Here is a 25,039-nt window from a genome sequence, read left to right on the forward strand (position 1 = left end):
ATGGTTGGGGATGATTGCCAAACTTGTTAATGACACAAAGATAGGTAGGAAAGTAAGTTGGGAAAGGACATAAGAAGGCTACAAAAAGATACGGATAGGTTAAGTGAGATGGCAACGATCTGGCAAATGGAGTATGATGCGGGAAAATGTGAAATTGTCCATTTTGGCAGGAAGAATGAAAAATAAACTTATTATCTAAATAATGAGAGATTGCAGAAGTCTGAGGTGCAGAAGGAGGGTTCTGGGTGTCCTAGTGCATGATTCACAAAAGGCCTGTATACAGGTGCAGCAAGTAATTAGGAAAGCTAATAGAATGTTCTCATTTATTGTGAGGTTAATTGATTACAAAAGTAACCAGGATATGTTTCATTTGTACAGGGCACTGGTGAGACTCAATCTGGTGTACTGTATATAGTATTGGTCACCTTATTTAAGGAAGGATATAAATGCATTGGAAGCAGTTCAGAGAAGATCTCCCAGACTAATACCTGGAATGGGTGGGTTGTCTTATGAGGGAAGGTTGGACAGGCTGGGTTTGTATCCACTGCAGTTTAGAAGAGTAAGAGGCAACCTGATTGAAACATTTTCCTGAAGTGTCTTGACAGGGTGAATGTGGAGAGGATGTTTCGTCTTGTGGGAGAGTCTAGAACTAGGGGCCACGGGTTAAAAATAAGTGGCCGGCAATTTGAAATGGAGATCAGGCGAAATTGTTTCTCTCAGACTGTCATGATTCTTTGGAACCCTCTTCCTGAAAAGATGGTGGAAGCAGAGTTTTGAATATTTTTCACCTGAGGAAGGAGCAGTGCTCTGAAAGCTAGTGTTTGAAACAAACCTGTTGGACTTTAACCTGGTGTTGTAAGACTTCTCACTGTGCTCACCCCAGTCCACTGCCGGCATCTCCACATCATGAATATTTTCAAGGCAGATGTGGATAAATTCTTGGTAAACGAAGAATCTAGCTTATCTGGGGGGAGGCAGGATGCAGATCGAAATTCACTATCAGATCAGCCATGATCCTATTAAATGGCGGAGCAAGCTTGAGGAGTTGAGTGGCATAGTCCCGCTCCTTGTTTGTATGTCCATCGTCCCCCATCCCCTCCAAGTCAACATGGTCTGTCCTATTATGGTTGCCCAGTGGGTAGATGAGCAATGCAAAACAGAAAGGTTCCATGGTTAAACAACACCCTTTGATTCCCCAGTTTGCCAGCTTACTGGATCTCAGCTGAGTGAGACAGCACTGGGGGGGGGGGGGGGGGGGGGGGATCATCATCTGGAGTTCCTAATCACCAGCCTGAAACTACTGTGGCTTCAGACTTGTGCCAAGAGTCTGTAAACTGAAGCAACCACTAACATGACACAAATGTAATGCTATCAGCTTCAGACATTGGCTATTTACCAAACTTCTATCAGTTACAGTTGAGCTATTCTTTTCCTGAATCTGGACGTAAGTGGTGCCTCAGAACCTGGACGTAAGTGGTGCCTCAGTAAGGGAAACACAAAGCAATACAGCTTACGCCCCAGTCAAAAAAGTTCAAATTTAATGAGCTGTCAAGATGAGAAGTTTACAGGAATTGCACGCACACACATCGGGGAAAGCTTTTCCCTGTCCTGGCAGTGAAGAATCTTTTCCACAACCTGCTGTACGCAGAGTGGGTAGTAATGGCATTCTGTCCTACACTTCACATAAATCACAGCCGGAATACACATTGCATTGTGTCCTCCCGGAACTAAAAGTTTTAGAAATTCATTACAATATGTGCATACTGTGAAGGAAAAAGCTTGAGTGAATCTAGGACGAAACAAGTAAAGGAAAATACCGAGTGGAATGCAGGAGGAACTACTGCCAGTGGAAATTGTCCACTAACCATTTTTCCATCATTCCCCATGTTTTCCAACTGACAGCGGGAGACTTTTGGCAGATTTAAAGACCATTTAACGAGGTATGTAGCCACAATCGTTGGCCAAAGAATGTAAGTATACTGACTTAGAAGGTGACTGCAAAACATCCATAAACGAGTTTAGTGAGTCCACTATCAGATGCCCTTTCTTTAAACTCGGCACTAAATCTAATTTATTGACCAAAAGATTCGCTCATCTAATAGTTTCAGCATTCTTTTGTCAGCCATTATGATAATAAAATAATTGTGCACCGTTCACATTCCAAGTGACTAATTTATGCTGTTTGTGTTGCCTCCTCCAGACGTGACTACCCACCTCAAATCACACCCAAAATGACATTACTAGAGTGGTGTCGGAAACAGAAGCTTCCTCAACCAGTGTATACCACGGTAGGTTTTCGACCATTAGTTTGTCCCATGGCTTAGATTTTCACACAATGCAAGCAAGCTTTTAACTGAGCTTTCCATTGGTATGCTAAAAGAATACTGCTTAGTAAGACTCTATGGGATCCTTGTTTGAGAGTTGGTGTTAAACTGCCCCAAGTTTAAATCCAGTTAAACAGAACTGGCAAGTAAAACTCATTTTGCAGCAGACAGAAGATCAGCAACTTTGTTTTATAAGTGAATCCTTATCATGGACACTCCTTTAAAAGAAACTGATCACATCTTCTCCAAAAGTGAAAAAGGTTAGGTGACTGACTTCTGCGATCAGGGACATTCGGAACGTGGACAACAACAACGCATCATTGGGAATATTATTCAATGAGATACATCAAATAAATCTTTCATTTTGTAGCGGGGCAACACTTGAGTTATAGAAACACACACTTTAAACTGGGAATCAACAATTTTCTCTCCTCCACCGTGACCCCCTTTTTATCTTCTTTTTTGTCCCAACACGTGCCTCCCCCTCGCCCCCACACGTCGCCCCCCCCCCCCCCCCCCCCCCCCCCACCACCACCATCCTTCCCCAGGGCTATTGGGCAGCACGGTAGCATGGTGGTTAGCATAAATGCTTCACAGCTCCAGGGTCCCAGGTTCGATTCCCGGCTGGGTCACTGTCTGTGCGGAGTCTGCACGTCCTCCCCGTGTGTGCGTGGGTTTCCTCTGGGTGCTCCGGTTTCCTCCCACAGTCCAAAGATGTGCGGGTTAGGTGGATTGGCCATGCTAAATTGCCCGTAGTGTCCTAAAAAGTAAGGTTAAGGGGGGGGGGGGGGGGGGGGTTGTTGGGTTACGGGTATAGGGTGGATACGTGGGTTTGAGTAGGGTGATCATTGCTCGGCACAACATCGAGGGCCGAAGGGCCTGTTCTGTGCTGTACTGTTCTATGTTCTATTTGTCACCTGTCCCTTAGTTTTGATAAGCGCTGCCCTTCGTTCTGCTATTCTGCCATTTTACCTTTATGCTACTATCAACACCTTCTTTAGTCTATAACACTATCATTAACACTCCCTTTGTTTTGTGCCCGTAACATCTTTGTCAAATATCCCCCCACTCCCACCCACCTTATACTCTTTTAACAATATAAAACCCATCACGTTTCTGCGTCTCTTTAGCTCTGAAAGAGCCATGCAGACTGGAAACATTAGCTCTGTGCCTTGCTCCACAGATGCTGCCCAGCCTGCTGAGTCTTGCCAGCATTTTCTGTTGTTATTTCAGATGTCTAGCATCCGTTACATTAAACTGGGGAGTTCCTTCGAGTTGCACCGGGGGTACTGGGTAGACTCTGCCTTTCTAAAAAAAGAAATTTGGGTATAACTGAGACGATTGATTGAAGTGATTGACTAAGATGCCTAACTGTGCTGGATGCAAGGATCTTTAAATGGTTTATTTAACCGGACCAAGTGCTGCGGATGCTGGAAAACTGAAAGAAAGATAGAAAATGGGTGTTTCCAGCAGATTGTTTTTGTCTTTTTAAATGAATGTTTTGTTCTGAACGAGACGCAAAGGCCTTCAGAAAGACTATTTAACGGGATCTTCTGTACTGGGTCCAAACACCTTCGCACAGATCATTAACTGGACACTTTGTTCTGTACTAGGTACAAAGGCCTTCAGACAGATTATTTAATTCAGTCGTGACAGTAGCAGACAGAAACTACAGCTCCTCCTGTTGGTAAGTGATGTGGAGGTTGATTTTCTGCCACCCCTGGTTCCAAATGTCCCAGTTGATGTTATAACTTGACGGGAATGTTCCAGAATGGAGCCCTGGCTCTCAAGACCATAACTTGTACTTTCTTTTGATACAACATGGAGGAACAGAGTCACAGGACTGCTAATTTGGTTTAACAACAAGAAAAAAAAAATTATTAAACATGAAAAGTTGGATTATTGTACAATACTCCTTTCCTCCCCTCTTGGTTTAATAAATACACACATATTTAGATTAACATGGATTACAAAGTATATCTGCAGCTACAATGGTCTCATTAACACAAAAAGTCCCTTTTAAGGACACAAAATAAATGTGGTCAAATACACGCACTCCGCTCTGAACCCAAGTTAATGTCTGTGGTTTTCTCCTCCTAATTCCCCAGATGGTGATCACATGAGAGTTTCCAAGCTCCACTCCCAAAAACAAGCTTTAAAATCTTCTCTCAATAAAATGCTTTCCCTTTGCGATTTGCATTCTGAAATCCAGACCAGGTTTTCCAAATGACACTTAAACAAAACTTCCATTCCACATTTAACATGGATCCAGTCCAGGATTTTACACCAACCCCTTTAGGATTTCTTGGTCTTAACTACTTTTACACAAGCTCTTGAGATCCAGCCACCGATATTCATAGTTATTTCAACTCATGTTCCAAGGGCTGGCGTAAAATTTCACAAACCTGAAAATCACTTCAGATATCTTTCTGGTGTCTCAGCCTTCGTCTCTGCTCTGTTTGTCTTTACTGAACAGTGTTCTGTTCTAGTCCCTCAAATTTCTTGGAAGCCTCCCTTAATTTCTCCAGTTTCCTAAACTCCCTGCTCTTCAGGTCTCTGCACTTGCTTTCTTAACCATTACTCCAAGGTATGGTTTTCTTCTAGCAAAGCTGAGAGAAATGTTCCCTCTATCCTTCTAAACTAACTGCTTCGAGCAGAGCTGTGAGAGCTGCCTTCTGTCTCACTACCAACTCAAATCAAATTAGCTCAACTAAAACTTAAAAGCTTCTCTACCTTACAAGGCGACAGTTGCAAAGCAACCACTGCTAGTTTATTTATTCTCCACACTGTATCTCTCTCTAAGCACAATAGAAACACAGTTGGAACTTACACATACAAACACTTATGTCTAGCATGAATCTAACTATAGGTTTTACTCGTCCAGCACATAAACATTAATTGAGCCCACTTAAAAGTACACCTTATTTCTAATGTTCACCAATACAAATATAAATCCCTTAAAACTACCTTTGTTTTCCTTGCACTTTGTTTAAGCCCTGAATTGAAGCAAAATGTAACCTCATCTAACCACGGCACCCTATGAATATATAAATTTGTGTTTACTTAATAATTAAATGTTAACAAAGCACTTTACGAGAAACAAAACTTTATAGATTATTGAACCAGTAAAGAAAAGTGAGCTAAAATTAGCTAGTTTTGAAGAGAGAATGTTTACTTTGCCTTTGAAGAGCTTCCGTTGCGCATTATTATGATGTACTGAGAATGTAGCGTGTGAAACAGCGACATTTGTAAAAGCTACTTGAAATATTAGATGTAGAAAATGGTTCAGATCCTTGTTGAATGAGGTAGAATAGATGTGACCTGTTGAGTTCCACCCAGACCAGTAGGTTCTCAATGACTATCTATCATCTTTCCGAAGTAATGTTCAGATCAGCAAATTCTCATTGCTGCAAGCCGCTCATGATGCTGCACTTACTTCAGATACTTTGCTGATGTCTTTGCAAACATGCAGCAACCCCCTTTGATGGTTTCCGGTTCTTAATGGGAAAGTTTCCATGCCCAGAAGAAATACATAGAACATAGAACAGTACAGCACAGAACAGGCCCTTCGGCCCTCGATGTTGTGCCGAGCAATGATCACCCCACTCAAACCCACACACCCACCCTATACCCGTAACCCAACAATCCCCCCTTTAACCATTCTTTTTAGGACACTACGGGCAATTTAGCATGGCCAATTCACCTAACCCGCACATCTTTGGACTGTGGGAGGAAACCGGAGCACCCGGAGGAAACCCACGCACACACGGGGAGGACGTGCAGACTCCGCACAGACAGTGACCCAGCCGGGAATCGAACCTGGGACCCTGGAGCTGTGAAGCATTTATGCTAACCACCATGCTACCGTGCTGCCCACTAAATGATTGGCATTAAGCTGTTTAATGGGTATATGAGATCTCACTCGCATTAAATGCAATTTCTGCTGTTTGTTGCCTGCATTGAGTAATAAATATAACCTCATTTGATAGAATAAAGGGATCACTTTTGGTCGCTAACCTTGTTTGGCCTATCTCAGTCAAGTAAAATAAAATTGTCTTTGAGGTAAAGGAACAAAGTCCTTCCTGTTTCAGGCATGTTGACAACAAGTAAGCATGTCAGGTAATTTGGCCCTACTCTACCAGTTTGACGTTCTTTCCTTTTCCCACCCTCAGCCAACCATTTTGTGGCAACTCCAAGTAAGACTGTCATTTAGTTCTTTTAAGTAGGACAGTTATGCACGATTGGGCTAAGCCTGCAAGAACTGTCCAAAAAGCAGCAAGGGCTATGGGCCCTGGCTGCAGACTGAAGACTTGTGCTCCGGAACTAGCTGCAACTCTAGCCAAGCTGATCCGTTACAGCTACAACTCTGGCATGTACCTAACAATATGTAAAATTGTCCAAGTATGTCGTGTCCATAGGGAGCTGCAGGACAAATCAAACCCAGCCACTAATCATCCCATCAGCCCGTTCTCCATCATCAGCAAAATGATGGGAGATGTGACCAACAGTGCTATCAAGCTGCACTTATTCCTAAACTCATCTTGGGTATCACCAGAGCTACTTGGTTCCTGACAACATTGAGCCAAACATGGTCTGCAGCACCAAACATGAAGCAAAGAGCTAAATTCCTTTGATAAACTGAGAGTGGTTGCCCTTGACATCAAGGCTGTATTTGACAGAGTGGCATTAAAGAACTGGAGCAAAATTGAAGTCAGTGGGAATTAGAGAAAACTTGCCACTGGATGGAGTCATACCTGGCACAAAGGAAGGTGGTTGTGGCTGTTGGAGGCCAATCATCTCAGCCCCAGGACATCACTGCAGGATAGTGTCCTCAGCCAAACCATCTTCAGAATTTCCATCAATGACCTTCATTCCATCATAAGGTCAGAAGTGAGGATGTTCACTGATAATTGCACAATGTTCATTACAATTTCCAGCTCCTCAGCCTTTAAGCAGTCCATGCCCATGGGCAGCAAGACCTGGACAACATCCAGGCTTAGACGGATAAGTGGAAAGTAACGTTTGAGCCCCACTGGTGTCCCACAGATTACCATCTCCAGTGAAAGAGAATAAACCATGCCCCTTTGACATTCAACAGCATTAACATCATTGGATTACCCACCATCAACCTCCTGGGGATCAACATTGATCAGAACCTTGACCGGAGCAGCCATGTAAATGCACTGGCTACAAGAGAAAGTCAGAAGGTGGGAATCCTGCAGCAGTGACTCATTCCTGACTCCTCAAAATCTACCATCTACAAGGGTCATGGGCGAGATTCTCCGCAAATGCGGAGAGTCGTAACGGCTGCCGTGAAACTGGCCGTGTTTCACGGCAGCCTTCACGCCCGTTCCCGGGACCCGATTCTCCCCCCACATCAGGGCTAGGAGCGGGACCCCGGGAATCACGGCGTCACGGCCTTAACGACCGTCGTCACGCCATTGACGGAACCCTCACATGCGCGGTTCCACATTTCTCCACCGCCGCCCGACAAGATGTGGCGGCTTGATCTTGTCGGGCGGCGGAGGGGAAATAGTGCGTCCCTTTTGGACGCAGGCCCGACGATCGGTGGGCACCGATCTCGGGCCTGTCCCCTCCCGAGCACAATGGTGGTGCTCCCGCCCCAAACGGGCCTCTGGATGCTCCAAAGGGGCATCCAGCGCCCGTTTTTACGACGGCAGCAAGCAGGTGTGTTTGCTGCCATGAAAAAACGGGCGTAAAGGCCCGCCCGCTCGGCCCATCACCGCGGACGGCGAGCGGCGATTCGTGATGTGGGTGGGGGGAGAATAGCGGGAGGTCGTGAAAAATGTCGGGAGGCCCTCCCGCTATTCTCCCAACCGGTGTGGGCAGCGGAGAATCGCGCCCAAGGAGTCTGATGGAGTACTCCCCACTTGCCTGGATGAGTGCAGCTCCAACAACACTTAAGAAGCTCAATGCCATCCAAGAGAAAGCAGTTTGCTTCATTGTCATCCCATCCATCAACATAAACATTCACTCCCTCCACCAATAATGCTCAGTGACAGCACTCTACCATCTACAAGATGAACTGCCCCAAGTCAACAAGGCCCCTTCAACAGCAGCTTCCAAACCCACAACATCTGCCACCTAGAAGGACAAGGGCAGCAGACACTTTGAAACACCACCACCTGCAAGTTCCCTTCCTAGACATTCATGATTCTGATTTGAAACCATATCTCCATTCCTTCACTGTTACTTTGTCAAAATCCTGGAATTTCCTTACTACACTGTGGGTCTGGATTGCAGTGGCTCAAGTAGGTCATTCTTCACTATCTTCTCGAGGACAATTAAGGATGGGCAACAAATGCTGACCTCGTTAGCAATGCCCTTCCCATGAAAGAATAATAAACCTCGCTTCATATCGGACTCTTACTGCCAGCAGATGGAGCCTTTCATTTCATTTGTCTGAGCTATATTTAAACAGAATCAAGGATGACAGGCTAACACAGAACCTAATGCATTATCAAGTTACCCCAGGCAAGTGAATTCTGAGTTGATGTCTTACTTTTCTTCTGGTGAAATAAAAGCTGTTACCACAGGTTTGCTTGGCAACATGGTCGAGAATGGCAGATGAACTTTTCATTTTCCATCTGTCCAAATACCTTCTCTGTAACTTGGGGTGTCGCTGAAAGTAAGCTTGCGAGTGCAGCAGGCAGTGAAGAAGAGCAAAACAGAAGAGTTGTTGTAAATAGTTTTTTGTTAGACTGGAGGCCAATGTATTGTGGGGTTTTGGGCATCTGTGTTTGGGCCCTGCTTTTCTTATTACAGATTGCGTGGGGCGGCACTTTGGCACAGTGTTTAGCACTGCTGCATCACAGCGCCAAGGACCCGGGTTTGATTCTGATCTTGGCAGACTGTGTGTGGAGTTTCCACGTTCTCCCCGTGTATGTGCAGGTTTCCTCCGGGAGCTCCGGTTTCCTCCCACAGCCCAAAGTTGTGCAGGTTAGGTGAATTGGCTGTGCTAGTATTGCCCAAAGCTTAGGTGGGGTTATGGGGATAGGAGTGGGTGATTGGGCCTAGGTAGGGTGCTCTATCAGGTAAGGAGCTGGTGCAGACTTGATGGGCCGAATGGCCTCCTTCTGCACTGTAGGGATTCTATGATTTCCCTTCTACAGGTGGCCCCTGCACCGATAACCTATTCAGTTGTAGATCTGTGATCTTAAATGATTGGAATTGTTGAACTCGGAATGTGCTTGTACAGATTAGAATTGGTTTGGAGTGGTCATTGGAATGATGGTTTGGGACATGTGTACAACAGCATGGAGTGGCTGAGTGCGGGCTTCCCACTTTTAGTTTCATCACTGTCAGGAAGGCAGGAACCGCCCCTCCTCTCTCCCCAAGGATTCGGTAGGTTGACATTGTGTAGCCTGGCTGGGAACATGGACTCTGATCTGTTTTAAGTTGGAGGTGCTGCAGTTGGCGTTGTTCCTCTTGAGGAGAACATTGATCAAGGATTCTATTCTTGGGAAGCTGGTATGTGTGCCCATCCTGCTGCCCCGTGCAAGGGCAGCCACTCAATATCAAGGCCCGGGCATAAGTAATATCCACTCAGAAAAGGTACCATCTGGCATCCGCATATTGATGCTTTTTGGGAATTAAAAACTGGCGGGCAAGGAAAGATGAGCTGGCCAGAGGCCAAGGGCGTACCCACAGAAATATAGGTGACCAAATCAATTCTGGCCAACTGTCACACATGCCCTGCCAATCGTTCAGAGCTGCACTAACTTTAGTGTTGGAGCAGATTGTTAGCCTTGGCTCTGGTGTTGCGTAGACCAATGGGGAAGGGAAGAAAATAGCTTTGAAAAGAACATTATCTGCACACAACCGAAGAAAGAAAGTAATAGTTCATCTCTTGTGTTGGTTGACTGTCTGAAAATGTTAGATTAATTACTTAAATTGCTAAATATTCTACGAAATATTTCACCTTCTCAAATCTCTAAACCCCCCCACCCCGCCCACCCTCCTTCTCCCTTCCAGAATTTATGCAATTGCTTTGAAAGCAAATCCTAGAAACTTCTGCTTTCCAGCAGTTAGATTTCATTCGAATTGAACGCAGAAATCTTGGAAAGCCTTTGGCCTGATATTTTGTGAAAGCATCTCCTGATGCTGAACAGTAGGGGGCTGTCATTCCTACCATGTTGGATAATAAATCTTGTCTCAAACATCAGAGCACGGGAGTTCGGACTTGAAAGCTACTGAATCAGATGTTGAGTAGGTTAAAGATGTAAAAGCCAGAGAACAGGCTGTCCTAATATGTGCAGTCAAAGGTTTTACTGTTTACCCCCAGGGATGTATTTATTAACTGTTGTTAAATAGATACCATCAACACAATGAATAAAAAGGTTGGAATAAAAATTGGCTTCTACATCGTTCAGGTGCGGGGGTAACCGGCCCATGCCGGCTCTGTTGGTACCGCCATCTAATTACTATGACTGTAGCATAGCGCCAAGTGTCTGCCAGCTGCCTCTGTGCTCAGCAGGGGGCCGAGCGTGTTGTGCTAATAGCATGTGGTACAACCTGCCTTCTGCTCTTAAAGGGCTGTCTGTCCCTCTTAAAGGGAAACTGCACTGAATAATAATGCTGCAATTTGAAACATAGAAGAATGGTACACTAAGGCTGAGAGAGGGCTCCAGGGAGATAAATGTGGCACTGGAGGCCTCGGTGATGGAGGCGGGCGAAAGGAGAGACCCCATATTTCTGCGGGAAGCCCTGGGGAGCACCCTCTGAATAGAATAGGAACAATTGGCCAGAAAGAGTTGGACCTGAGGGCCTGACAGCAGTGACACAAGAAGCCTAATGCCATCACGTGGTGGTCAAGGTCAGTGAATGCAACTTCACCTATTATCTCCTATCCACTGTATGATCAGCCTCGCACTCTGCTCAATGCATCATGTTATTAACACCCCCTGGCACTGAGGACTCCTCACATCCAGGTGCTCTCCCTCACACGCTCAATGCTGCCATTAACACCCCCTGGCATTGGGGACTCCTCACATCCAGGTGCTCTCCCTCACACGCTCAATGCTGCCAACCTCATGCCCACCACGTGCTGCCTCCACATACTTCAGTTATTCAACAATGGCAGCCAAACACAGTGCCATGTAAACACTGACACTCGGCCCTTTCAGTTGTAGGACAAGTTGGCACACATTCGAAGGAAGCAGAGCTGGGGGCGGTAGGGGGGGGGAGCGCAGAAGCAAAGACACTTCCATCCCCAGAGCCGATGGAGGAGTCGGATCTCTTTATCTTACAGTCAGCAGCAACAAAATGTGTGGCATCCATGTCACTGAGAGCATTGAGGGTGGTGGCATGTTCCTGTCCTGTGTCACTTCCCAATTGCAGGCTCACCTCATCCTGCCCTCTGGCATGGTGAGCGAGCTGCTAATGGTGGACCTATTGCTTTCCACCTCAACCCCTTTCTCCACACCAACCTTCTGATATGCTGTTTTCAGACACTCGAGAACTGCTGCCTGGCCAGCCACAGGAACTCTAAGAGAGAGAGAGAAGAACAGTACAGCACTGATAAAGAGGCCTCGTCACTTGATCTGACACTCGGAGCCTCCAAGTCAGATACTGACACTGCAAATATCATGGAAGGCAGCGCAGGGTTGGGATCGGCATGTAGTGAGTCATTGGGCATGAGTGCGTTTCAGTCAGGTCAGGAAGGATAATTGATTTGCCAGTTCACCAGAGGGCAAGGTCACAGGCACAGTACTCAGACGAGGACTTGGATGAGGTGGCATACAGCAGAAAGCTGATGGGCTTGTATTTTGCCTTTCTGGCAGCATTGGCTGCAGATTGCCGCACCTGTCGATGAGCGTGGAGGATTCCAGCTCCAACTTGGCAGAAGTTTGCCTCTCCACAGTCGCTGTGTTGCAGACAAGAGACACTACAGCTGCTGCCCCCATACGGTTTGCCACCTTTGTGTGGACAGGTCACCAAATCCTCTGCCCCTCGCAGTGAGGATGCAGCAACAACCCCTGCCAAATCCATCTCTCTCCAACAAATCCAAAAACACTCCACCCTACCTCTAGGCACTTTGTAACAGCTGAGGATATTCAAAATCAATTAATCTGCGTGTTGGGTGCCTGGCCCTTTAAGTAGCACTGGAGCTGGGCCTGTCTTGCAGTTCAGCTGCTAATCTTGCTGTGTAGAGTGACATGCACATTTATTCAGCCAGCCTGCCTGGTCCATATTTGGACGTCGGGCAGCCAGTAGGGCTGAGTGATGTCAGGATAGCATGCAGGGAACTCCCGTGCATCGCCCTTCACAAGTAGACGCACCACGTGGGCCATGTCAGAAACAGCCAATTGTGCAGCTTGTCCAAGCAAAAGGGCACTACGTTTCCATGGCATCATCTCCAGCAATGCTACAGAAACTGAATTCACCCCTTTTATGTTTATATATGAAGAGTACTTCTAGTTTTATTTAAAAAAAGCATGAAGCACAAGATTAATAAATTTGTACAAAACATTGGCTGGATTACCTACATAGAATCAGAGAATGGTTACAGCACAGAAAGAGGCATTTGGCCCATCATTTCCATGCAGGCTCTCTGAGAGATCAGCTCACCTTGTCCCACTCCCTTGCCTTTTCCTCAAAGCCCTAGAAATCTCTTCAGGTAATTATCCAGTTCTCTTTTTGATGCATTGTTTGCTGATGTAGGAACCTCGTAACAGAAAGGACAACAATATATTGTGTCTATTTAGTGGCTTTAAACATAGAATAAAGTATAACATATACTTCACAAGGGAGAATGACAATTGATCTCAATTAGGAGGAATGATTGAAGGTTTGGATAAAAAGGTGGGAATTAAGGAAAGCCTGAAAAGAAAAGAGGTAATTGAGGAAGCAGGTGGGTTTTAGGAGGTTGTTCCAGGGTGTAATGGCTAGACATTTGAGGACGTGGTCACTAATCTTGGGGGTGAATCACAAGAGGCCCGAGTTCGAAAAATGAAGAGTTTGAGGGGCAGGGATTGTACTGCTAGAGAAGGTAATAGAGATGGAGGAGTGTGGTGTTCATGAGGGGAATTAATCAAGGATAAAAATTACAGATTTGAGATATTTGGGGACTGGAAGCCAATGTGAGTTAGTGAGCACAGTGCTGATGGATATAAGTGGGACTGATATATTAAATAGGGAAGTAGGTGTCTGTGGATGGGGACTATGTGATTTTGGAATCCTTCCTTGCAGACAAATGGAATACCAAGATCTGCTTTAGCCTGAAGCAGTTTATTAACAGAAGGACGGAGTAGACAGCTGGAATATGAAGTTTGTGGCAATGGCTTCGGTCTTCCCAAAGTTTAGCTGGAAAACAGTGGGCCTCATCCAAAACTGGATGAGGAACAAGCAGCACAGAGGCAGCGTCATGAGTCTGGTGGAGAGATGAAGCTGGCTAAATATGCAGAAAATGCACATTATACTCACAGGGGAAAGATAGAGTTAGGGAGAGAAGGAAACCAAAGACAGATCCTTGAGTGCTTCCAAGAGTATCTTGCAAGTACTGTGCCTCTGAAGTGGGCACTGGAGAGGAACAGTGTGGTCAGTGTGAAATAAAGAACTACAGAAGATCGGGCGGAATAAAAAGGATAAAGCATCGTGGCAACAGCTCTGGCTCTTTGTTCTGGATTCATGTTCAGCGATGTCTTTTGTGACTTTGATTTGAGGACCATTTCAGTGAAGTAGATCAAAATCCTCAAGCTCTCTAACAGCACTGTGGGTGTATACCTGTATCATATGGACTGCAGTGGTTTATGGATGGTAGCTCATCACCGCTTACATCTCGGTTTGAGATTGGCAATAAAGACTGGCCTTGCCAGTGACCCTCGCATTCATTCATAAACTCCCACAGCCTATTCAACAAGGGCTAGGCCACCCACCCCTACCTGGCATGAGTAACTCTCCAGACGTCAATGCTGAATGGCGAGACAAAGCTCCAATCTCTAGTTGCTGAGACTGTCTGAAGTGGGATTCAAATCATGTGCTTCTAACTCAAAGGCCAAAATACTAGCAATCTCCAGCCAAGAGCTGTTGATCAAATGGCCTCTCCCTGTGCTGTAAGATCTGTGATTCTTTAGCTATTTATTTCTGCGCTTAATCTTCAAATTAAATCATAGCATTTGAACCCAATCTGGTGTGTCTTACATCACGTAACAGCTCTGACTGAAAATTCTCCAGTTGACGTGTCACCATGCAGTGCCATAGAGCAACACAGCATAGGTTTACCCCATGGTGCCACACAGCTGACTGCTTTCTGGGCTTTTTAATGAGGGATAAACTCCGATGCTTCCCCACAGGGTGGAATGATGCAATTGACACCTCGCTGTCACAGTCAGGTACAGAACAGCAGTGGCCAAAGGACCTGGCTGCTCACCCATCTCGCTCGCCATCTGAGGAGTGTAATGTTTCAAAGGACTGAACCAAGGCATTGGTCTTGGAACGGAAGCAATGCGTGTTTTAAAAAGGGTAAACTGGTCGTTCTCCTGCTGGGCCAAACAGGTGAGATTTTATTTGATCCTGACTCTGTCCAGTCAGTTCATCTACTTAAAATTCATTCATGGGATGGTGGGCGCCACTGGCTGGGCTAACATTTGTTGCCCATCCCTAATTGCCCTTGAACTGAGCTGAGTGACTGGACGTTCGCTAATATTGACGTGCTTCCTCGGCCTCTCTTGCCTGATACAATATACAAGGGTAAAGTGTGACCTATAATTGGTAGCAGCAAGTACCTGAACACCAAGCAAATGATTAACATATTTCTTTGAAAAAAAACCTCAAAACAAAAATGCCATTGTCCTCCTGAGTTCTGACTTGACGTGCGCTCTGTTCCTGACCTGACTTTTTCAGGCATTAAACTGATTATTGAAAGCCTAGCATGATTCCTCTTCACTCGTATATTTATATTAATTAATTAATTGCTGAAGAGCTGTTCTGCTTTGAGAAATTAGAACCTGAATAAATTACTTTGCCCTTCATGATTTGATTCACAAATGTCTGTAATGTGTCTGAGTGAGAGTTTTTTTTTTATTGGGTCCATATGCTCAAATGATAACTGGTCACAGACAGCACATCTGTGGAAAGCATTCCTTATGTCTTTCCTTGCTGAGGCACTTATGCTGCAGCATTTATGCAGCTGGATTGAAATAACATTTAGTTAGGATCATTTTTTCATTCAAAATCAAGTTATTGTTGGAGCCATTGCATTATACATTAGTATCCAAATCAAAATTTACTCGTATAAACACTAGTCTTGTCAGGTAATTAGGATAAAACAACCTTTCTAATAATTGAATTGAATTTTTTGATGAAGTAACAGAGAAGATTCATAAAGGGGTATTGCGTTCTAAGAAAGCATTTGACAAAATGCCACATAAAAACCTGTGAGACAAAATTGAGGCTCGTGGAATAGGAGGGTTGGTGTCAGCTTGGATAAAACATTGGCTTTAGGACAAAATAAAGCAAGTCATGGTTGATGGTTGTTTTTCAGACTGGTGGATGGTAGACAATGGTGTCCCCAAAGGTCAGTACGGTGACCACATCTTTTTCGATCTATGTAAACGACCTGGATATTGGAATACAGAGTAACATTTTATAAGTTGTGATGATATCAAACTAGGAAGTGTGGCAAACAGTGCATCTTGTGTGACACTGTGCTAAATGGGATAGATTTTGAACAGATAAAACAACTCGAGACTGGGCATTAAGCTGGTGAAGCTACGGCACAGGTATGCTTATGTGTCAAACAGCATAAGCAGCAAGTAATAGACAAAGCTAAGCGATTCCACAACCAATGGATCAGATCTAAGTTCTAAGTCCTGCCACATCCAGCCGTTAATGGTGGACAATTAACTCGCTGTAGGAGGAGGCTCCACAAAATCATCCTCAATGATCGAGGAGGCCAGCACACATGTGCAAAAGGTGAGGCTGAAACATTGCAACAATCTTTAGCCAGAAGGGCCGAGTGGATGATCTGTCTCGGTCTTCCCTGGAGGTCCCCAGCATCACAGATGCCATTCTTCAACCTATTCAATTCACTCCACATGATATCAAGAAATGGCTGAAGGCACTGGACACTGCAACGGCTATGCACCCTAACAATATTCCAGCAACCGTACTGAAGACTTGTACTCCAGAACTAGCCACACCCCTAGCCAAGCTGTTCCAGTGCAGCTATAACACTGGCATCTACCCGACAATGCGGAAAATTGCCCAGGTGTATCCTGTACACAAGAAACAGGAGAAATCCAACCCAGCCAATTATGGCCTATGAGTCTACTCTCGATCATCAGGTGCCGCTTACTTAGCAGTAACCTGCTCACGGACATTCAGTTTGGGTTGTGCCAGGGTCACTCTGCTCCTGACCTCATTACAGCCTTGCTTCAAACCTGGACAAAGGGCTGAATGCCAGTGGTGAGGTGAGAGTGACTGTCATTGACATCAAGGCAGCATTTGACTGAGTGTTGCATCAAGGAGCCCTAGCTAAACTGGAGTCAGTGGGAATCAGCGGGGAAACTCTCCGCTGGTTGGAGTCATACCTGGCGAAAAGGTGGTGGTTTTGGTTGGATGTCAATTATCTCAGCTCCAGGATATCACTGCAGGGGTTCCTCAGGGTAGTGTCCGGAGCCCAACTGTCTTCAGCTGCTTCATCAATGACCTCCCTTCCATCATAAGGTCAGAGTTGGGGATGTTTGTTATTCAGCACCATTCGCGATTCCTCAGATACTGAAGCAGTTCATATCCAAATGTAGCAAGAACTGGACAATATCCAGGCTTGGGCTGACAAGTAGCGAGTAACATTCGCACCACAAATGGCAGGCAATGACCATCTCCAACAAGAGAGGATCTAACCATCCTCCCTTGACATTCAACGGCATTACTATCAACATACTGGGGGGTACCATTGACAAGAAACTGAACATTACTAGCCATAAAAGTATCATGGCTACCAGAGCTTGTCAAAAGCTATGAATCCTCCAGTGAGTAATTCACCACCTGAATCCCCCCCCAAAAGCCTGTCAACCATCTACAAGGCCAAGTCAGGAGTGTAATGGAATACTCTCCACTTGCCTGGATGAGTGCAGCTCCAATAACACTCAAGATGTTCGACACCATCCAGGACAAAGCTTCATTGCTACCTCTTCCATGAACATTCACTCCCTCCACCACCGACGAACAGTGGCAGCCGTGTGTACCATCTACAAGATGCACTGCAGTAACTCACCAAGGGTCCTTCGGCAGTACCTTCCAAACCCACGACCACAACCATCTAGAATGGCAATGGCAGCAGGTACCTGGGAAACCCACCACCTGGAGGTTCTCTTCCAAGTCACTCACCATCTTGACTTGGAAATAAATTATGCTGTTCCTTCATTGTCGCTGGGTCAAAATACTTGAACCCTGTCCCTAACAGCACTCTATCTATGCCATAGGAACTGTGGTGGTTCAAGAAGGCAGCTCATCCAACCTTCTCAAGGGTAATTAGGGATGGACAATAAATGCTGGTCTAACCAGCAAAGCCCACATCCCGCAAATTTTAACTTTTTAAAAAGTGATATGGAACCTTGGACGTCATGAATGGAGGTATTGCGTACAAAAGCGGGGAAGTTATACTGAACCTTTATAAAGTTCTGGTTAAGCCACAACTGGAGTATTTCATCCAGTTCGGGTCATTACATTTTAGGAAGGATGTGAGTGTTCTTGAGAGGAGATTTACCAGAATGGTTACTGGGATGAGGCAATTTAGCTACAAGGTTAGGTTAGAGAAGCTGGAGCTGTTGTACTTGGAGCAAAGGCGATTGAGGGGGATACCTGATAAGCTTAGATAACAGATCAGGTAAAGCTATTTTTGTTAACTGATGGTGCATGGAGCAGGAGACACATAGTTATTGCTTTGGGCAAGAGATGCAGGCAGGGTGCGAAGAAAAACTTTTATTTTTTTTAAATTTAGAGTATCCAATTCATTTTTTTCAATTAAGGGGCAATTTAACGTGGACAATCCACCCACCCTGCACATCTTTGGGTTGTGGGGGCGAAACCCACACAAACACGAGGAGAATGTGCAAACTCCACACGGACACTGACCCAGAGCTGAGACCAAACCTCGGACCTCGGCGCCGTGATGCAGCAGTGCTAACCACTGCGCTGCCATGCTGCCCGGAATAACTTTTCTATGCAGTGAGGTGGAAATCGCTGCCCACAAGGTTACAGGAAGTGAAGACGATGAATGATTTCAAAATGAAATTGAATGGATACTTGAGAGAATTAAACTCGCAGGGTGACATGGTTAGAGGGGGAAATGTGGCTAACTGGATTGCTCAATAGGGAGCCGGCATGTACTTGATGGATCGAATGGCTCTTCTGTGCTGCAATAGGACCATAAGAAATAGGAGCAGGAGTAGGCCGTTCGGCCCCTCGAGTCTCCTCCGCCATTCAATAGCATCATGGTTGTTCTGATATTCCTCGCATTCGCTTTCCTGCCCTTTCCCCATAACTCTTGATTCCCTTACTGATCAAGAATCTATCTATCCCAGCCTTAAATACACACAAGGACTCTGCCTCGACAGCTTTCTGTGGCAAGGAGTTACTCGTTACTCTAATGACTCTCTGAGGCAAATCAACGATTTTGCAAGTGGCTTAAAAGGAATCTCAGACCCGTGATGTAATTTTTGTTTATCTTTTCCCCCATTTTCGTCCCTTCTATGACTCATGCTGATCTGTATTTTCTGTCGTGTAAATCAGCAAGCTGTCTCCCTCTATAGGATGTCCCAATCTGAATTCACTAGCCTTGCCTGACATCGGCACATGCACATTTTAGGTTTGTCGACCACGAGACAGAGTTAACAACCAAGCTTATTTCCCTATCGAGTACATGTCTGTTGGACCAACAATATAAGTCCTGTCAAAATGCGACGGTAAAAATGTCATGATTTCTGTTTGCATGTGTTAACATTATGGACGTGTCCAGCTGCTGTTCCAGCTGTTCTGCCCCTTGTACCACGCTGCCTGTTTTTAACTAATTCGTTTTTCATTATAACTTTTATCATTACTCTCAGGGATAAAACAAAGAAGGTAGTGGAACAATCCACAGCGATTGTGTGCCTACGATCTCTCGGACTCCCTGACGGAAGATTGTGTGAGGGAGAAAAGCACAAGCGGAAAAGAGACGAGGTGATCGCCCACGACCCAGAAACTACCAGCAGCGCCTCTCTGGACACGAATAAAAAAAAAAGTCTCTCCCTGATGAAAATATGACGACTGACATCCTGCTGTAACGCAATAAATTGGAATTTTATGAAGTGGCATGTGCAACTTCAGAAAGTTTTCTTTTAATATAGACGTTTAACCAGTCAGTCCACCCTCTTTGTTTTTCTTGTGGCCAAACCTCCAGGAACTCCATAAGACTTAGCTGAAATGTTGTTTTAATATGGTGGCCACATGCCTCAGGAGCAAGGGAGAGACGCTGGTCTGCTACAGCTGAAATGTTTGTTTTCTTTCTCTACTGGTTCCTGCCTTACACAAATACCTGCAGTTTTCAACCCATTAACCACATCAGGGCATGTGATTTAATACCCTTTAGCTATGGCATCATTTCTACACAGTCCATTCTACAGCTTCACTTAGACCTAGAAATATTTATTTAATGTACATTCTCTGTAGCTGCCATATCAATAGCAGATTATTTTTCCCATAGGCCTCCCCCCCCCCCCCCCCCCCCCCCCACCCCCCCACCACCACCCCAGTGCAGTGTATTTTCTTTGTGATTGGGTTGACGTTCTTCTATATCCTTCTGTACAAACAATACGTGAATGTGCCATAAGAGTACTAGGGCAAACACACTCCTTACTGCATTTCTATGCATATATCCTGGCAGGAGGTTCGTTCAACAAGGCGCTCGTGTATCATCATTTACATTTCAATCCTTTTTGTTTAATTTGCCTTCTCCATCTCATTATTGCTGTTTTATTTCTGATTCTCTCTTTTCTCCACTTCCCTTCGTTCCCGAGCTTCCACTTGCTCGCTCTCTGAAGCTTAATTGAGCTGTCTGCACTACCTCCCCCCACCAAACCCCTTTACTAAGGTATAGTTTTGCCATGTCTAAAGGCTTTTCCCATCTACGATGAGAATCTTTTTCTTTATTACTTGAATACTTGCTATCGGTTGAACACGCCTTGCTGCAGATGTGCTGCCATGTTGGAATTCCAGCAGTCTGGGAACTCTCTCCCCCAAAATTACTATTTCCTTTCAGTGGGATCCCGTTTTACATATGAATCTGTGTATAGATTAGAGTTATGCATTGTGTCTGTGCGTTAAGCTTGTCATTAATATGACATTGGGCGTAAGATGACAGCAAAGCTGCTACGTTCTGTTTACATTGAAGAAGAATGCTCACTATATACCCATGGTAAGCTGATGGACTTTACCACGTTACCTTCAACGACTGACATTTATCTTGTCATCAGTCCTTTTGAAGCCACCATTGGGTTAATTTTGCAACCCTGTGCCCTGAGTGGGCAACTCTGCTTGAAGGAAGTACAGCTCAGAGTTGTTACAAAAACACTGGCTTCCTGATGCAATAGGCTGAACATGAGTTCCCCATGGTGTTCGTAGGATCTCTGGAGCGCTTTGTAACTGGAGAAACTGGGGTGCTTTGAATTGATGGATGATTCTTGTAATGTTGAAAAGGTGCAAAGATTGTTCCTAATCATGTTGGTGAATGACTGATTTGACTTTATACCAACATTGAAGATATTGACGGTCAATTCTAATCGGCTGAAATTGGTGGTAACTGGACGATAATGGCTTCAGTGGCCTTAGACTGCTGATAACCATGGCAATCAACCGACCCCCACATTCACAAAAGCCTACTCTGGATGACTGAAGAAGCCTGCCTATTTCTGGTGGGAAGCTCCTTTTTAGGTGCAGATCAGGGTGCATGCATGGGACCTTCCAAATTTAGGTGTGCTCCTTGGTTCCCACAAACCTATTCTGGCCCACTGCCAGCCTAGGCTCCCCAGCCCTCGCCACTCCTCTCCCAGCAGTGGCTTGCAGCTGGGACTGGCATCTCCCAGGCCCGAAAGCAGTGAGCTGTCTCGGAGTGTACCAGTGTTCAAATGGACACTGTCAGCTGATAATGTTAACACACTCTTCTGGCAAATTTCTCATTATGTTGATTTTTAATACCTAATAATGCTCCCTAATCTTTTTGTTTTCACTTTTTTATCCAAATAACATGAAGCATTTTGGGTGCAGATTCTAACCTGTTGTATCAGTAATGGTTGTTACTAGTTAGTTGTCTGTAATGGCATCGGCATGTTGAAGAGTTTACTGGTCTGGCTCCAATGTTATTTTGATGCAATCTAAATTGAAATATCTCATATGGAATGTGCTGTGGAAGAGTTTAATGCATCTTTCTCCAAATCATTAGTATCATCATTAAATACAAACCAAGTGTTAATTATTTGAAAGACAAATATTAATTACTTACTGTAATAGGAGTTGTCTAGCTTCTGTGAAGAGACTTCAGAATCAACTAAGCAGATGCTTTTAAACTAATGGTAAGTCCACTGGATGTTGGATATTGGCATTGCCAATGAAGAGACAGAGGGGGAGAGCCATTGAGAATATGTACCGTTAAGAAACTGGGCCCTTGTACAATCAAAATTCAATTCTGTAGTTTTTTGACCATAAGGTTAACTATTAGGACTCCAAGCCGAGGACAAGAGGACTGAATTTTAGCAAGAGTAGGCCCAAGCTACACTGTCAGAAAGAGAAATATTTAAAAATAACCAGTTATCTTTGGCAAGATTCCACCAAGCACTAATTGCCACAATAAACTGTGTGGAGCTGCTACAATCCCCACAAGGCTTGTCTTTGAGAAAAGTGGCAAACTATTTGCCATGGAATTTGCGGCCATCTAAACCATGTGAGCAGTGATGATCATCATACTCCTCCCCACCGCAGGAGCTTAACTGGGACAATATTTGAAGCTGCAATGAAGGTGGGCAGCAACTAAGGGGAACTGCTGTACCTGTATAGCTGCAATACTGATATAGAGGTGCACCAGGTCAAAGACAGTTTGTAGCATTGAAAAATTCTCCAGGTTAAAGACAGTTTGTAGCATTGAAAAATAATCCCGTATTCTCAGCCCTTGGGTACAAGTCCCCAAAAGACGTAATGGTTAGATGAATTGGACATTCTGAATTTTCCCTCATGTACCCGAACAGGCGCCAGAGTGTGGCGACTAGGGGCTTTTCACAGTAACTTCATTACAGTGTTAATGTAAGCCTGCTTGTGACACAAATAAAGATTATTATTATTACTCCACGGCTGAAGGGATGGAAACCTCTGTCCCCTATGTCCACTTTTTTTTTACGTGACATTATCCTGCAATGGATTGCATTTGTAACACAATAAAGGAATGATCAAGTGCAGGGTTTAATTAATTTGCATGCCTGTGCCAATGGACTTGCCATTAGTTTATAGGCACCTGCTTAGTTGACTCTGAGCATATATAAATGTGTACTAAATATTATATAAAATCGCAATAAAATCTTAGAAACTAAACAAGGCTCTTGGTTCAGCTGCAGTATTCTTTGATGTCTGTGGTGTGCACCCATACATTCATCCTCCACATCAAATCCATTAATACAGTTAATATGACCATAAGAAATGGAAAAAGGAGTGGGCGTTAGGCCCTTCTCGTCTGCTCCACCTTTCAATAGGATCATGGCTAATCGACATTCCTCATGTCCAGTTTCCTACCTTTTCCCCGTAACCCTTGATTCTCTTATTGATCAAGAATCTATCTCAGCCTTAAATATACACAAGGACTCTGCCCCCACAGCTCTCTGTGGCAAGAAGTTCCAGACTCCCAACCTTCGGAGAGAAGAAACTCCACCTCATCTCAGTCTTAAATGGGCACCCCTTTATTCTGAGACTATGCCCTCTGGTTCTAAACTCTCTCATGAGGGGAAACATCCTCTCAGCGTTTACTCTGTCAAGTCACTCTATGTTTCAATGAGATTATGTCTCGTTCTTCTAAATTCCAGTGAATAGAGTCCCAACCTGTTTAACTTTTGCTCATAAAACAATCCCTCCACACCGGGGATCATCCCAGTGAACCTTCTCTGAACCGCCTCCAATGAAACAATATATTTCCTTAAACAAAGGGACCAAAACTGCTCACAGAACTCCAGATGTGGCCTCACCAGTACCTTGTACAGTTGCAGCAAGACTTCCCGGCTCTTGTACGCCAACCCCTTGAAATAAGGGCCAACATTCCATTAGTCTTCGTGACTACCGGTTGCACCCGTGTGCTAGGTTTCTGTGTTTCATAGAATCCCCACAGTGCAGAAGGTTATTAAGCCCATCGAGTCTGCACCGACCCTCTGAAAGCGCAACCTACCTAGGCCCAATCCCCCTATTCCTGTAACCCCACCTAGGGGATATTTAGCATAGCCAATCCATTTAATCTGCACATTTTTGGACTATGGGAGGAAACCGGAGCACCTGAAGGAAACGCATGCTGACACGAGAAGAATGTGTAAACTCCACACAGATGGTCACCCGAGGTCAGAATCGAACCCGTGTCCCTGGCGCTGTGAGGCAGCAGTGCGAACCACTTTGCCACCGTGCCGCCCCTTCAGTGCACAAGTACCCCCTTTGTGTTGCGGGTTTCTGCAGTTTTTCCCCATTTAAATAATACTTTGTTCTTCTGCTCTTCCTACCAAAATAAACAACTTCACATTTTCCCTCATTATACTCCATTTCCTGCATTATACTACATCTGCCAAATTAACCTATCAATATGTGTTAACAAACTGTATCCCTCTCGCAACTTACCTTGCCACCTATTTTTGTGTCGTCTGCAAATTTGGCTACAGTGCATTCGCTTCCTTCCAAGTCATCAATATAGTAAACAGTTACGGTCCCAGCACTGATCCCTGTAGCACCCCATTGGTTACAGCTCGCCAACCTGAGACAGATCCTCTTAACCCCACTCGCTGTTTCCTGCTCATTAGCCATTCTCTATCCATGTGAATATACTACATCCAACACCATGGGCTCTTCTGACAACATTTTGTGAGATACCTTGTCGACGCCTTGTGGAAATCCAAATATAACACCGGTTCCCCTCTGTCCACTCTGGTTGAGACTTTCCTGAAAAACTATAATAAATTATTCAGACATGATTTCCCTTTCATGAAACCATGCTGACTGTGCTCGATTAGATTATGATTTTACAAATGTTAAATGTAATCACTTCCTTAATTCCAGCATTTTTTCAACAATAGATGCTAGGCTAATCGGCCTATAGTTACCCACTTTCTGCCTCCCTTTTTGAATAGGGGTGTTACGTTGGCAGTTTTCCAATCCTCCAGTACTTCTCCAGAAGCCAAGGATTTATTTCAGAACATTACAACTAATGCATCCACTATCTCTATAGCTACTATTTTTAGGATTCTAGAATACAAGCCATCAGGTCCAGGGGATTTATCTGCTTTTAGCCCCATTCGCTTGTCTAATACTACTTCTCTAGTGCTATTGATGGTATATATTTTTTTAATTTAGAGTACCCTATTCATTTTTTCCAATTAAGGGGCAATTTAGCATGGCCAATTCATCTACCCTGCACATCTTTTGGGTTGTGGGGGCGAAACCCACGCAAACACGGGGAGAATGTGCAAACTCCGCACGGA

At 44.8% G+C, this 25,039-nt stretch overlaps 1 protein-coding gene across 1 annotated transcript in view; it reads left to right on the top strand.

Moving 5' to 3' along the window:
• Positions 1-19,640, top strand: part of dus2 (dihydrouridine synthase 2) — an 88,853-nt gene extending 69,213 nt beyond the window's left edge. Inside the window, exons 13-15 of the mRNA XM_038805990.1 lie at positions 2,201-2,288; positions 3,938-4,011; positions 19,394-19,640. Of these exons, the coding sequence (XP_038661918.1) occupies positions 2,201-2,288; positions 3,938-4,011; positions 19,394-19,592 (361 nt within the window). The 3' untranslated portion in view covers positions 19,593-19,640. The remainder of the gene's footprint in view (positions 1-2,200; positions 2,289-3,937; positions 4,012-19,393) is intronic.
• The last annotated feature ends 5,399 nt before the right edge of the window (positions 19,641-25,039 follow it).

Source organism: Scyliorhinus canicula, chromosome 9, assembly GCF_902713615.1.
Source record: "Scyliorhinus canicula chromosome 9, sScyCan1.1, whole genome shotgun sequence".
NCBI lineage: Eukaryota > Metazoa > Chordata > Chondrichthyes > Carcharhiniformes > Scyliorhinidae > Scyliorhinus > Scyliorhinus canicula.